This window comes from Engystomops pustulosus, chromosome 4 (genome assembly GCF_040894005.1).
Source record: "Engystomops pustulosus chromosome 4, aEngPut4.maternal, whole genome shotgun sequence".
In the NCBI taxonomy this organism is placed as follows: domain Eukaryota; kingdom Metazoa; phylum Chordata; class Amphibia; order Anura; family Leptodactylidae; genus Engystomops; species Engystomops pustulosus.
The window spans coordinates 202759333-202775823 of NC_092414.1; the positions used below are offsets into that span (position 1 = coordinate 202759333).

Consider the following 16491-nt stretch of genomic DNA (forward strand, 5'->3'; position numbering starts at 1 on the left):
TGCACAGCTCCACAGTCCTACAAGTGCACAGCTCCACAGTCCTACAAGTGCACAGCTCCACAGTCCTACAAGTGCACAGCTCCACAGTCCTACAAGTGCACAGCTCCACAGTCCTACAAGTGCACAGCTCCACAGTCCTACAAGTGCACAGCTCCACAGTCCTATAAGCGCTCAGCTTCACAGTCCTACAAGTGCACAGCTCCAAAGTCCTACAAGTGTACAGCTCCACAGTCCTACAAGTGTACAGCTCCACAGTGCTACAAGTGTAACGCTCCACGGTCCTCCAAGTGTAACGCTCCATGGTCCAACAAGTGTAACGCTCCAAGGTCATACAAGTGTACAGCTCCACAGTCCTACAAGTGCACATCTCCACAGTCCTACAAGTGTACAGCTCCACAGTCCTACAAGAATTAGATCAGAAATCTATTCCTGGGGTAGGCAATTCCTGGATGGTTCCTGCAGGACAATGGATCTATTCCCCATGTATCTCTATATGATTAGCATCACACAGACTTCCTTGCTACCTCCCTGATATCATTTCTTGGGTGGCTCCGAAGCATATTAACTACAATGTAACTATAATAAACCCTCCCGGGTATTCTGGATATAGACATGACTCCAAAGTTTTCAAGTGTTTATTTCTAGATTTGGAGCCAAGATAAAGATTCCTCTACAGGTCTTCTCCGATAGCTTCAGATAGCTCTGGGTCTTCAGAATGTCATGTTCAGAATTTATTCAATTGTATCCATCCATGTTGTTGCCAGTCATCTTCTTTCCAAACTCTTGAGTAGCGGAGATTCTGGGAAGCCATGTAATATGCAATGGCATACAACCCCAAATATTTCTATAGAACATGGCCCCATCCTATATAAATACAACACACTTCATAATACATATAAAAGAATACACAAAAAGATTAGAACCCAATCTTTATCAACCCCTTAAAAAAAATACGGATCTCTAAACATAAGCAGAAACCGACAAGACTCTAAAATAAATACAAACCCTAACCCATACCCAAAAGACATAACCGGGACAAGACTAAATAAGCTCATATACTTTCGAGAATATACCACCTAAAAACCTAGACACTGGACCACATCTGAAAATACATACAGATCTTCAACAAGAATCCAGACTACACCCACTAAATAAACCAAGAATCAAGTCCAGACCCAAAAAGAATACAATCTCTAAACCACACTGAAAAGACAGAATCTAGATGAGACCCAATAAAGACCCCAGATCCGATCCAAAAAAAAAAAATACCCCATGACCAAACCCTAAAATAAATAGAGCCACTAATGTATTGCTCCACAATCCTACAGGTGCCACTAAGGAGCCTTAAGAAACCCACAGCCGGTAATCTTATACATAGCCTGAGCTACAACCTCTATATGACCCATTACCCTAGACATGACCCAAATATAAATACAATACCCAAGAACAAACTCAAAATCACATTCGGAGCCCAGACCACAACGGAAAATACATGCAGACCACAGACATGACAAATCAATATACACTATTGAAGACCATACTCCCTGACCTACAAAGGTCAGTATTTATTTTTGGATCAGTTCTACCTTTTGTATTTATCGCCTATTACAAATCTCCATTTTAGCAACCAGACTCCTCAGACTGAGATTTAGAGTTATGATAGCCCTTCCTAAACATTTATTTTATCAATGGTTAATGCCACATTAGAGTTAAAGGTAGGGAGTCCTATCTTGAAGAACCTTTCAGGTCACACCGGGGCAACGCAGGACATATAAGATATACAAACATATCCAAGCAGACTCTTCTGACACAACTTTATCTCGAAAGAACTCAGTGATGGCGCAGTTGAAAACCTCCTATGCAAGCATGGTCTTCTCATGGTCGACCATCTGTCGAGAGGCCCGATAGAGTAGGTAGTTGCAATAGATGGTCTACCAAATTTGTCAAATATAGTGAGGTAAGCAAAGACCTGGGTGGAAACCATATTTTGAATCTGTGAAGGTCTGGGACAAAAAAAAATCAAAAATAAAGAATGTAGGTTGTGGGTTAGTGATGGTCCTGGAGGACACACTAAAGAGAAAGAAAAGAAGATACATTTCCAGAAGATAGGGGGTCAGTAATGGTCGTGAAGGCCACGACAAAGGCAAAGATGTTCCTGAAGGACACACTAACGATGTAGACGAGAAGACAAAGTCAAGATGTTGTCCGACGACAAACACGATATTGGGTCAATGATGGTCAAGGAGGATGAACTAAAGACAAGAAGACAAGTACAAATAACAGAATTTAACTGGGATTAGTGATTGGGATGAAGAATGAGCATCTGTCAGGAGGTATTCCCACTCAAGTCCATCTAATAAACATTAGATTAGTCTTAACCTCCTGAAGTACTGAGGTCAAAATTTTAAAGTGTATGGCGGTGGTCCAACAAGCTGCTAATGGAAGATGTTTAGATGCCAATAGAACCAACAACTGTTAGACTAACAGCTGTTCTATTCGACACCCCCCCCCCCTTCGCCAATATACAGATACATGTGTTTTTATTTGGAAGAAAGGAAAAAGTCACTGCCAGACACGTCTTGTATCTTGTTAGAACAAATGAACATGATGTTGGGTCTGACGACATTTGACTTCAATCAAGTTTGTACGGGCAACTCAGGAGGAAAGAAGTCTCCAACATGTGCGACCCTTCTTCTCCCATCATAAAATATAAGCCAGAGGGGATGAGAGGGCAAGTTTGGGAGGGTTATGAATCCAGCAATGAATCCAGAGTAAAGTTAGGGAGGAAAAATCTCCTGTCCGGTCACAAACTATGGCTTCCAGTACATTCCGCTCCATTGTTGTTCTTCTTGATGTCTACGATGTTCTCGTAATCTCCTTAGGATCAAACGCCATATATTTTTGGAGATCTTTTCTAGGTTTTCATTCTTCTTCTTCCATGTGGTGTTAGAAGGACATAGGATTTTCAGACTGTCAGCTTAAGGTTGGGGAGGGGGCATGGAAATTCTTCTATATACTCATGATGTTCTCATGTCACAGTGGGCAACTGGCAAGTAATATCGATGCCGCCCCTTTAAGAAGTGATCCTCTGTCTACAATACTGTCAATCACTTAGTAATTTTGCTCACTACAGTGACTTATTACTTCCTATTATACCAAATAAATTTGCGATCTGCTATCTCCCTGTATCTGATTCCTCTTATGGACTGTTGATACTGGCAAGAGCATGTTCTGGCTAAGTTCCTAAAAATCTCTAAAATCTCTCGTGGTCAAGGGTTAGAGCTCCAGCTGGCCGGGGAAAGGGGAGGGGGGAAGGGGAACTGTGTAGAAATCAATGTATCTGGCTTATAAAAGTAATGGGCTCTTGTAAATAATAATGTTCTGCACACATGTACATACAAACACATAACTGTAACATAATAATACATACATAAACATGTACAGATACATACACATGCACAAGGAATGCAAACATACAGTTGAAACCAGTAGTTTCCATATAAAAAGACACATAATGGGGGTCATTTACTAAGGGCCCGATTCGCGTTTTCCCGACGTGTTACCCGAATATTTCCGATTTGCGCCGATTTTCCCTGAATTGCCCCAGGATTTTGGCACACGCGATCGGATTGTGGCGCATCGGCGCTGGCATGCACGTGGTGGAAATCGGGGGGGTCCGCAGACCACATTTTCGTCGGGTTTCCCGTGTTGCGCCGCATTTAAAAGGGGTTTTTGGTGCACCCGATCGGATTTTGGCACAATCTTTGGCGCATGCCATGATTAATGGCGCTAGTTACACCTGAAACGCGGAGGCTTATATCCCATGAAGGAATACCTGGTGAAAGCTATGCAAGATATTTAATTTTAATGTTTTTCGAATGACGAAGAAAAATAAAAGAGTGAAAGCTTTTAACATATCTTCAGTGCCGGAGTGAACCATTTTTTTCATAGAAATTTTATAGCCACCCAAATGCTTTACCCAAAACCTTATCATTTTCATGGAGACCTTCCAACATTTTTGTGGGTGGGAGAGTATAGCTAACAACATAAAGCAAGGTTTTTAGTTAAAAATTTCCCTTAAAGGGAAATCAGCAATGTTTTAAAACATTCCGAAATGAGGAGAAAATGCCAAGAAATACATCTGCTTGTTAATATAATTAGCCCTGTCGAAGAGTGAGGGCTTTAAAGTACCACGTTCTCTCCTAAACAGAGTCCCAACGTGTGTAGACAAGAACTCCATAGTGCCCCACTTCCTGAACGATGCCTCGGGCCTGAGAGACTGCCTCCCACTCAAGTCTCTAGATTGTTGTGCTGTACTTGTCTATGTGAAGCTTACAGTGTTAAAGAAATTATATACTGGGCTCCTTTAAAGTAAAATAAAGCTGATTTTAAGGATTCAGTCACCAATTGACCTTGTGTCTTCCATTGCTGACCTTAGACATTAGAGGGTGCTATACTTTGTACCTTCTGTGGGTTGTACTAGATACTAGATAATATCTCGGTGGTGGTAAGAATTGTGAGTTATCAGAAGGATATACCCAGTATGGCAGTAAAGGATGCACACCCTGATGGGCCAACCCTAGTGTATTCCTCCTGGAATAGATAGGACTATGGAATCTGATAAAATTCTTATTCTTCTAAGGTGTCACTAAACAATACCACAAAGGACACATCTCCACGAATGTCTGGGTTTCTGGGGCAGTGAACCCCCTGGACCACCGCGGATGATGACACAACCCGACACCTGGGACCGGAATCTAAGTGACACCCGGTCTTCACCAGAGTAGCCGCAAAGCAGGTTGGATTTTCTGTGGCTGGTACCACCAGGTTGTTTCACAGGCGCAACTTGTCCACGGTGGCAGCCTAGGTCGAGGTACAAAGTCAGCAGGTAATCTCGTGGTCGGGGATAGGCAGGTGGTCAAGGCAGGTGGCAATGGTTCAAGGTCTGGGACGGAGCAGGAGGTCAAGGCTGGGAGAAGCCGGCTTTTAAGGAATCCTGGGAAGTGGCCAGCGCCAATCAGCGGTGCACAGGCCCTTTAAATTTGTGATCTTTCAGACTTTTATTGTGTCATTTACATTTATCCACAGTGTTAATCCATAGTTCCAACAAACTATGGATTAACACTGTGGACAAATGTAAATGACGCAATAAAAGTCTGAAAGCTCATCGATGTTGGCTGGACCATCGAATTTTTTCTATTTTGTATCGTGCCTGTGCAAACAAGGCGGGTGCCGTGCCGACCCCGATGTGATCTTGGAGGTGAGCTGGGATACCTTTTCTTTTCCTGCCTTTAAATTTGTGAATGCCAGCGCGCGCCCTAGGGACCGGGAACGCATGAGTCTGGGAGGCGGGGATGGGAACAGGAACGTGGAGAGTTAAGCAAGGTCGGGAAGAGGCGCCATCACGGTGCAGGCATACCCATGACAACTCCCTATTTTAATAGGATCTTGAACACATGCTTCAAAGTGTAAGCCTAACTTTATGAATAATGTAAAGCCTGAGGTGGTGAAACATGGCACAAAGCTTCCTTGTACATCCTTATGTCATGCTCTACCCCTTTAGATTTTCATGAAACAGTGTATTTCTGGCCTGGGTGTTCCTTTAATGTTCTTCTGGAAGGATTTTCACAACTGCTGACTGCCAAGAGAAATTAAGCTAGATAGATCCCTACTGCTTCCATGCACATAGGATGCTCAATACAATTATAAGCATAGAACACGTAAGGAAATGTAGTCCATACTTGATGGCCAACCATGGCGAAGATCAGTTTGACGTTCAAGACGTTGTATGACTTGGCAGGTCTAAAGTGAAATAGGAACCATGCTGCCTGGGCCCTTCCCAATGGCACTTCTAACTTGAGTCACTTAATATGTCAATCCAAATGGTGATGTCTTGTTGGACCTGAGGAACCCAGCAAACATTTATGTGGTATGTTGGTGTGGAAGTCACACTCCTGCTTTAAATCTTAAAGCTACATTAAGAAGCCGTTTAGCTCAGGTTGGCTACCTCTCAACCCAAGGCATTTGACAATCCTACAACTTGGTGATCAGATATTGTATGAGGCTGATAAACCTTCAGAGATGGAGGCAGACGCCTCAGAGTAACAGGTAACCAGAGAGGGCACAGAGAAGGGTTCTTACACCGCACAGTTATGGGATAGTTAGAAACCTTAATACAAAAAAGTTTTCAAAGATAAGTAATTGGTGTTCAGCAATCAATTATTAGAGTTGTTAGGAACCCTTAAAGTGGTTTTCTCACCAAGCAAGTTGGCTCTATCCACAGGATAGGGCCTAACTTGCTGATCAATGGGGGTCTCAATGATGAGACCCCCACAGATCATGAGAACTAGGGGTCCGATGGAGTCCCAGATACCTCCATTGGACCCCTTGTCGCTCCCGGAGATGAGTGGAGCAGATGGCCATTCTGCTTTATTCATATCATTCATTGCCGTGCTGGGCAATCTCCGTCAGCTTCATAGAGATGAATGGAGCAGAACAGTTATGCATGGGGAGCGACAAGGGTTCCGACAGAGGTACCTGGGACCACATCGGACCCTTCGTACTTGTGATTTGTGGGGGTCTCATCACTCAGACCCCCATCGATCAAAATGTTAGGCCCTATACTGTGTATATGACTTAACTTGTTTGGTGAGAGAACCCCTTTAATTGAAAACTTTTTTGGAGATCTGAGTACCTAGTGATCAAACAATATGATTGGCACATAGATATGCTCTCCCACCAATCAAAAGTCTTCAAAGATAAAAAAAACCATCTTGTGATCATCAGCAGAATTAGTTAAGGGGCCGATAGGAACCCTTATATCAAAAAATTATGTGGAGATCAGAAACCTATGTATGAGGTAGAAAATTGCCGGTCTAATAATTGACACAGGCCAAAGATCTAGTCATCACTGAAGTGTGTTCAGGGCCACCATCACAAATTTCTGAACCCACACATCTAGACTATGTAGACTATGCAGTCTCTGATAGAGATATTGCCGTCCCATTGTTACCTGTCTAGAAAAGCAAGAAGTCCATGGAGACAATGGAAGAATTTGTAGGAGATGGATAAAGGGTTTCGGTGCTCAATTGGCTTCAATTTCCCTTATAAGAGAGCTGAACAGGTCAAGAGGTACCTTATGACCTGGGACAAGGACCACTACACGAAGCTCAACCCTTCTTTGCTTGGAATTTATCTGCCGGGAAGACGACGAACACATAAAATAAACAACTGGCTCTGTCAAAATTTAGTGCACTTTTACAGCATAGTCAAGGCAAATTTACACATGCACTTTGAGCAGAAGTTGAATCTACTACTCATGGCTGACCATTGCAGACTGTTTTCTTCTCTTCCTCCCTACCCATTCTCTTCCGAAATACTTGAGCTCACCAGGGAGAAACTAAATTACTTCTCTGGCACGTGAAGCTCTGCACGCCTCAGTCATCCTGCAGCCAACATGTAGGGTGGAGAGCAGGGTGAGAGGTCTGGAGGCTGCTACACCCCTATTAGAAGAACCTTGCTCTGGATTTCCCATGCATCTTGATATCACAAGTGTAGTATCATTTGCATATAATACAACAATGTACAGTGAGCATTAGACATCTAGAGCTCTAGACACCTCATGAGGTCCATCTGGATGACACGTACTCTTCACTATGTCACATCTGGTGCCTTATATGGTCCACAGTGAGGTTTTGACTCTCTTTCAGACTAAAGTACGTGTAGTTTATTGAGAAAGCATCACAGTAAGGTTTTTACCGACACAAATAGGTAATTCTAGAATGAACTGGCTGCAAATTATAGACTGTAGTCCAAGAAAGAAAGGTGAATTAGTCCAGGACAGGTGGTAAGGCAGAAGATTGTTTGTACTATAATTGACTAATACATTGTTTGTTCGGCCCTTTATAAGTGTTTTACTGGTAGGACCCCAATGATTATGGGGCTTCTAAGGAATTATAACAGTGATGGACTGGTGAAGGTCCAAATTCTAGAACTTCGAATCACCGCTGGTAGGTGCAGGAGAAGGATGACTATATTATGAAAGGTCTAAGTGCCCAAACCATCATAAGCAGAGTGACCTTTAGTAATGTCAGCTGTGGCCACTGTGCTTCAGGCCCTTAAGGTCATATCAATTGACTCATAGTCCCATGGCCCTTTTCATTGTCCACAGAAGCTCATGATCAGAAGGTGTCCCAATGGTCAACTCATCAATAATCAGTGATGGCCTATCTCGAGACATAGGAGGAACCTTCTAGACCACAGTAAATCCATACCAGAGTAGAGGGGTCTTCTGTAATTCAGGCTTGGGAGCAGCTGTTACCTATGCATCCTTAAAATCTACACACCTGTAATTGTCCCAGATGGAAGTGTCTGGGTTAAAAAATCCTAACCCTAAATTTCAGAATCAGAAGAGTCCTAATAGTAGAGAGCAACTAAAGCAGGGTCTCTCGTTATGAACACCCATCCATTACATATAATTTCCAACACCAGACATACCCTGGGGGGCACTGCAGGGAAAGTAAACGGTTGCTTTGAGGGTTGCTGGTAGAAATGTGATTTTTCATTGACTTTTGTGGAGCAAAAAAGTTCAGAACATAATTGAAACTTCATTTTAGGACTATAAAGATGAATTGACAACAAGTTTTTTTAGGGGTCTGTTGGCAAAAACGGGCCTTAGGGTCTGGATCTGATTGGGCCATTAGATGGTCCTCTTTTCGGGTCAAATATACAATAATTATACAATAATGAACATTAAAGGTCCACAAGAAGACAATTTAGAATCAACTTTGGAATCAACCAATTTCCACCTTTTGCTCTGGGGCCTCCCAAGCCATGGGCCTCACCTGTCTGTGAAGGGTTGTAAGATTTTCAATGGTCCTTTAGACTAGGAGAAAACAAGACAATGGGGCAGATTTACTTACCCGGTCCTGTTGCGATCCTTCAAGATCGTGCGTCCATTTTCCTGCATCTATCGCTTCCCCGCTCAGGTCCGCCGGAGTTCACCTTCTTCTTCCTGGTGTATGTGAGGGCATTGTCTTGCAGCACAATTTGAATTGTAAATCCCGCGCTTAGTCCGAATCAGTCCGGTTGTCCGACGGCCACACCCCCTGATTTGTGTTGCATGCAAGTCGGCGCGATTGTGCCAAAATCTGAACGTGTGCGTCTAAAACCCCACTCAAATGCGTCGCAAATCGGAAATAGTCAGGAAACCCGATGAAAATGCGCCGTGTGGACCCTTAGTGCCCCAATGTTTCAGAGCAAAGTCTTAGGTTTGAGCCAGTTGACCCCTATTTTGGTGGGATTTTGGACACATGTGGTTGTTGTAAAATGTTAACCCAACCTTAGGAATAGTGCAAAGCCTGAGGTGGTGAAACATGGCACAAAGCTTCCTTGTACATCCTTATGTCATGCTCAAACTCTTTCGACTTTTCATGAAACATTGTATTTCTGGCCTGGGTGTTCCTTTAATGTTCTTCCAGAAGGATTTTCTCAACTGCTGACTGCCAGGAGAGATCCCTACTGTAGTTATGCCCACATAATCCAATACAAGGATAAGCACCAAAAGCCTAAGGAAATGTAGTCCATACTTGAGGGTAATCCACGGTAAAGATCAGCTTGATGTTCAAGAATGAGGTGGATCATAAATGGTTTCAAATGGAGTCACAAAACTGTTCTCGACCCCTTGTCTACTTACTGCCTAAATCTGAAGGCCCCTCTTCTATTGGATAACGGTACAACATCTTCTGTGTCCACAGTTTTGGGACTATAGATTAGCTTTCAACACAGTTGAGTCCGGAAGAAAATGTGAAAAATGAGGGGTTAATTGAAGCCCAACCCGAACTGAACACCCCTGGTCATGTGACCATCTTCTTTAGATGGTGAGAGGAGTTGTCTTCTGCCGTGCAGTCCTCTCTGGTGAGGATTGGGGTTAATGAGTAAGCCTCAGTTGTTCATATGGCTGAGGTCCAGCCCTGGATTCATTTCCCATTTTCCAGACCCCTGTTTTTTTTTCTATTTAATGCCCACGGCGAATCAATGCTATTTGTCAGCTGCAGCTGTGGTGTATGGGAACAGCACATCAGGAGGATCGGGACCTGGAGCAGGAGATAGAATTGGCAGAGGGACGTTGTGACATGAGGTTTGTCTGCTAAGTCAACAGTGTCTCCTCCTGATGTGTGGAGCGGATTAGACACAAGGTGACGTAAGTGATGCCTCACATACGCCATAGACCCATGAACACTGCAGAGGGTAGTACCAGAGTTTTGCATACTTAAAGTTACCGTATTTTTCAGACTATAGTCCAGTGCGCCCTATATATGAACCGTACTTACAGACAACAGCTGCCTTGAACTGTGCACAGGTCTGCCACCTGCTGGTCATTCATCCTTATAATCCGGTGCGCCTTATATATGAACCTAGACGTTTTAGCAGGCATTTATTGATGGGGCGCCTTATACTCCGGTGCGTCTTATAGTCCAAAAAATATGGTAGTTCTTTTGTTGTATGAATACTTGCAATTCAGAAATCTAAACATCCAAAAAATACCCTTTAATTAAAAAATCTTCTATAAATCTCCATGGTAACAGACTACAAACGACGACTATGTAGTCTGACCCTGCAGCAAACTCCCTCCCTTGTGCGTCACTTTCTTATCAAATACGTTTTACCGAGAAATATGACTATGGGTTGACATAGTGGGGAAGATTTATGAAGTGTCTGAAAGTCAGAATATTTCCAGTTGCCCATGGCGACCAATCACAGCTCAGCTTTCATTTTACCAGTGTTCATGAATATTTTAAAGGGGAGCTGTGATTGGTTGCCATGGGCAACTGGAAATATTCTGACTTTCAGACACTTGATAAATCTGCCCCATTAAGTATATTTTATGTGCTGTGTCGTACCTCATTTTCCCCAAAAAATATATTTAGGGTCCTATTATAATGAGAGACAATGGAAAAACTTACTATCAATCTACAGGGTGACACAACTTGGGATCTTATTAATATACAGTGTGTAATAATAACAGGATAACTGCTAGCATATGTTTCACAGAGTGTTTTGGCCATCGGGCAGCTGACGAGTAACTCAGAGAGGCAGGGAATCTTCTAAGAAGCAGAAGGAATCAGATAATTAAGGGGAAACAGGTCCTATTGGGTGACATCTAGTGGTAAGAGGGAGAATAGAAAAATAAGACGCATAGATTTGGTAGAAAGATGTATAGAGAGATAGATAGATAGATAGATAGATAGATAGATAGATAGATAGATAGATAGATAGATAGATAGATAGATAGATATGAGATAGATATGAGATAGATAGATAGATAGATATGAGATAGATAGATAGATAGATAGATAGATAGATAGATAGATAGATAGATATGAAATAGATATAAGATAGATAGGAGATAGATAGATGATAGATATGAGATAGATATAAGATAGATATGAGATAGATAGATAGATAGATAGATAGATAGATAGATAGATAGATATGAGATAGATATAAGATAGATAGATAGATAGATAGATAGATAGATATGAGATAGATATAAGATAGATAGGAGATAGATATATAGATGATAGATAGATAGATATGAGATAGATATAAGATAGATAGGAGATAGATAGATAGATAGATAGATAGATAGATAGATAGATAGATATGAAATAGATAGGAGATAGATAGATAGATAGATAGATAGATAGATAGATAGATAGATAGATAGATAGATGATAGATATGAGATAGATATAAGATAGATAGGAGATAGATAGATAGATGATAGATAGATAGATATGAGATAGATAGATAGATAAATAGGAGATAGATAGATAGATAGATAGATATGAGATAGATATGAGATAGATAGATATGAGATAGATATGAGATAGATATGAGATAGATACATTTATTTGATGGATGTAAGATATATATGTATGAGATAGTTATGAAAAATATAGATATGATAATGGATATTATAAATATTGGGTCACATTTACATACCCGGCCATTGGAGTTCACCGAAAGTACATTGTTCCGACGACAATGTCCTGTGCCGCGATTCACTAAGATCGTGCGCCCGGTATCCTGCAGGTGTCGCTTCCCCGCTCAGGTCCCCGGGGTTCACCTTCTCCTTCCTGGTGCATGTAAGTGCATTGTCTTGCGACACAATTTGAAAGTTAAATCCTGCGCTGAGTCTGAATCAGTCGGATCATCCACCGGCACGCCCCCCGATTTCTATCGCATGAAAGCCAGCGCCACCGGGCCAAAATCCGATCGCATGCAGCACAATCCCCTTCTGCCCCCAGGTAACCCCCCAAACCACCTATATTATAATGCACTACTGTACACAACCCATGCAATCCTCTCTACCAAGCCAGGAATGGAGGGAAATGTTTTTGCAGTAAAAATTGCAACAAAAATGCTGAAGTTGATGAAACAGACACTTTACAAAACTTTACAAAGGTAAATTATATGCAAAAGGGAAAAAGTAGTGCGTCACGAGTTTAGGCATCAAGTAGGCGCAAAAACAAAAAAAAGGAAAAAAATTATACATCTTCCCTAAAATGTATGGATTGTAAATCCATCGAGGCAAAACTGTGGTGATTCTCTAACAAAAGTCACAAACACAGAGGGGACACAATGACACATGTATTATCCAGTAAGTGTAACATACAGATGTATTCTAGATGACAATGTGATAGTGAGCAGAGGCTCGGAGCTTGGGTCCTGCATGTAACATGTGGCTTCCTCTTTGCAGGGCGACATCCAGCAGCTGCTGATGGTGGCCGACCCCCGAGCCGCCTACGACTACTGTACCACCTACATGCCCGACTGTGATGGCGCTCTCATCTACGCCGTACAGGCCCAGGACCCCGAGTTCCCCGACCAGGTAAGGAGACCAACAGGGACAAGTGAAATGAATTAATGGGGTTCTTCCTTAAAGACAACTTACCCCTCAACCATATTGTGGATACCGGATAAGCTGTCATTGTGCCACAATCCGCTCTAACACCACAACTCTCCATGGCCAATGCCAACAGGTGTAAGGGGAACGTGCTGAGGCTCTGTTATGTCATAACACCAGGGGCGTAACTACAGTGGCAGCAGGCATAACAGCCGCTATGGGGCCCACAGTGTCAGGGGGCCCTGGCATCAGACCTGACACTAAAGAATGAAGGATGTTCATCGTTATATACATATTCTGCTGCATGTTGTACAGTATAATATGTATATATGCTGTATGTGTGTACCTGTGATGTGTATATGCTGTATATGTCTATGGTGTATGATGTGTATATATCATATGTATGTATCTATGCTATACATCAGTGTATGGCACTTTATATATGTGTATGTGATGTGTACACTCACCGGCCACTTTATTAGGTACACCTGTCCAACTGCTCGTTAACACTTAATTTCTAATCAGCCAATCACATGGCGGCAACTCAGTGCATTTAGGCATGTAGACATGGTCAAGACAATCTCCTGCAGTTCTCCCGAGCATCAGTATGGGGAAGAAAGGTGATTTGAGGCCTTTGAACGTGGCATGGTTGTTGGTGCCAGAAGGGCTGGTCTGAGTATTTCAGAAACTGCTGATCTACTGGGATTTTCACGCACAACCATCTCTAGGGTTTACAGAGAAGGGTCCGAAAAAGAAAAAACATCCAGTGAGCGGCAGTTCTGTGGGCGGAAATGCCTTGTTGATGCCAGAGGTCAGAGGAGAATGGGCAGACTGGTTCGAGCTGATAGAAAGGCAACAGTGACTCAAATCGCCCCCCGTTACAACCAGGGTAGGCAGAAGAGCATCTCTGAACGCACAGTACGTCGAACTTTGAGGCAGATGGGCTACAGCAGCAGAAGACCACACCGGGTGCCACTCCTTTCAGCTAAGAACAGCAAACTGAGGCTACAATTTGCACAAGCTCATCGAAATTGGACAGTAGAAGATTGGAAAAATGTTGCCTGGTCTGATGAGTCTCGATTTCTGCTGCGACATTCGGATGCAGAATTTGGCGTCAACAACATGAAAGCATGGATCCATCCTGCCTTGTATCAGCGGTTCAGGCTGGTGGTGGTGGTGTCATGGTGTGGGGAATATTTTCTTGGCACTCTTTGGGCCCCTTGGTACAATGCCACAGCCTACCTGAGTATTGTTGCTGATCATGTCCATCCCTTTATGAGCACAATGTACCCTGTAACATCTGATGGCTACTTTCAGCAGGATAATGCGCCATGTCATAAAGCTGGAATGATCTCAGACTGGTTTCTTGAACATGACAATGAGGTCACTGGACACAAATGGCCTCCACAGTCACCAGATCTCAATCCAATAGAGCATCTTTGGGATGTGGTGGAACGGGAGATTCGCTTCATGGATGTGCAGCCGACAAATCTGCGGCAACTGTGTGATGCCATCATGTCAATATGGAGCAAAATCTCTGAGGAGCTTCCAGCACCTTGTTGTATCTATGCCACGAAGAATTGAGGCAGTTCTGAAGGCAAAAGGGGGTCCAACCCGTTACTAGCATGGTGTACCTAATAAAGTGGCCGATGAGTGTATATGTTCTATATGTGTGTAAGAGTATATAAAAGTGTGTGTGTATAAGTGAAGAACTGTATGTATATAGGTATATTAATGTGTGTGTATATAGGAATGTAATATGTATATTTTAACTGGACCACTAAGAAGTCACCTGAGTCTGATGGGCTCCACCATTGTCTGTCCTGTGACCAATCCGTCTCTGCATCATGGTGCCTCTATATGTATGATGGTAGTGTGAACACAGGCTTATACTCAACATAGATAAATATAGTCATTACACTGATAGAGAGATAGATATGACATAGAACATAGATAAATAGGTAAAGTGATAGGTGGATATGAAGCACAATAGACATAATAGATAATATAGAAGATCAATTCCTGAAAATTATGCAAAAACAGTGTTTCTCATGGAATAAACTGCTTTTTTACATGAATTTAGGCTATATTTACACTAACGTGTGCCCTCCGTTCCGTAGTAGGGCGTGCACACGTTGGAGCCGGGGTGAGGAAGCCCTGCTCACCCCCGCCCCTCTCCATAGTGATATATGGCGCACGGCACCGTATTCCGGGGAAAGATAGGACATGTCCGATCTTTCTCCCGGCTACGGAACGGTACAGCGCCGCACCGTACCGCTCCCATACGGCGCCGTGCGCCCATTGCTGTTTATGGGGGACTTTTATACGCTGTATGTAGGTCGCCGTATATACATCCCCCATACAGCAGTGTGAAAATAGCCTTAGATTGTGTAGATATATATATAATATATAATAATTAGTTATATATGAGGTAATAATAGATAGATGATGGATATAAGATGATAGATACATTTGAATAGATATAGTATATAACACTAAAGCTTAATTACAGACACCTGTTATAGCTGTTAATTGTAGCCTGAGGCTAAAGTACAGTAAATTACCAACATCCAGAGGGCTGTTTGTAACTAGGGGTCGTCTGTAAGTCAGGTGTTCTTAAGTAGGGGACCGCCTGTATATATGTTAGAGATAGAAAATAGAAAGATAATAGATAGATAGTTAAATAGGGAGTACCAGCTCTGACATACGGCTAGGACCGGCGCCTTTTTGTCCCCTCATGACAAGTGGGTGTGTGATGGGGCGTGGCCATTCGCTCGGTGGGCCAGCGTACGATGTGCCTGACCTGCATTACGGATCGTTTTCTGTGGCACCGTGCGCCACCGTATGATAAATTGGCCCCATTGACTTTTCGACATGAAGCGTTCAAATGGAAGTTTTTTCCCGCCATTATCACTTCCCTCAAAAAATTGGCGTGGTGCGGGATCTAACATTTCTCAAGAGATCCAGAAAGCTGGTGTTAAAGTTTACAACAATTGAGTAGTCATTTATGGTCATTCACGATGAGGCCTGCGCCATAGCAACGAGTTATTGGAAAACATGTTCCCCTAGATAAAAATGGCGGCTGGAGGATGGATTAGGGATAAATAGATAAACGGATGGATGTGAGAGAAATATATGTCCTTACCAGGCCACCGTCCAATGTGGTGGAGAGATCTGTGGCCCTCCAGGGCCTAGTCAGGCCCACTCGCTCTCCCCCTCTGTAGCTCCGCCCCTGCACACATTGTGGGTGGTTTTCTTATAAAATACTATTTTTTTAGTTTTCCGAGTTGTATGTAAACAGATCTTGGACACGTTCTCAGAACATAGAATTCTTTGGCTCCCGATTATTTTTGGCCTACAGAAAAAGTGACCCTCAAAGAAGCAGCCAACACGCGTCTGGTTAAACTAGGAGAAGACCCCTCGGTTCCCAGCAGCCAAGGCAGGCGTGAAATGGAAAGGATTTTGGCAGGGGCAGCCCCGGAGCTGGGAGCCAGGGATTTCATTCAGCAGATGGGATGTCCGGCTCGCCCCAGCTGGAATGGTAACAGCTGGTTCGCAGGGCCGGGTCTCATTCACACGGGC

General features: G+C 43.0%; 2 protein-coding genes across 5 annotated transcripts in view; one reads left to right on the plus strand and one right to left on the minus strand.

Annotated features, from left to right (window-relative positions):
- RDH8 (retinol dehydrogenase 8) overlaps window positions 1-16491 on the minus strand; it is a 192369-nt gene that overhangs the window by 121161 nt on the left and 54717 nt on the right. The window lies entirely within an intron of this gene.
- Window positions 1-16491, plus strand: part of COL5A3 (collagen type V alpha 3 chain) — a 111340-nt gene that overhangs the window by 51219 nt on the left and 43630 nt on the right. For 2 of the 3 annotated variants that reach the window (XM_072149452.1, XM_072149453.1), the window contains exon 5: window positions 12763-12894. In XM_072149452.1, coding sequence (XP_072005553.1) covers window positions 12763-12894 — 132 coding nt within the window. Of the gene's footprint in view, window positions 1-9968; window positions 10139-12762; window positions 12895-16491 lie in introns of those variants that run through there. The other variant, XM_072149454.1, reaches the window with a different exon arrangement.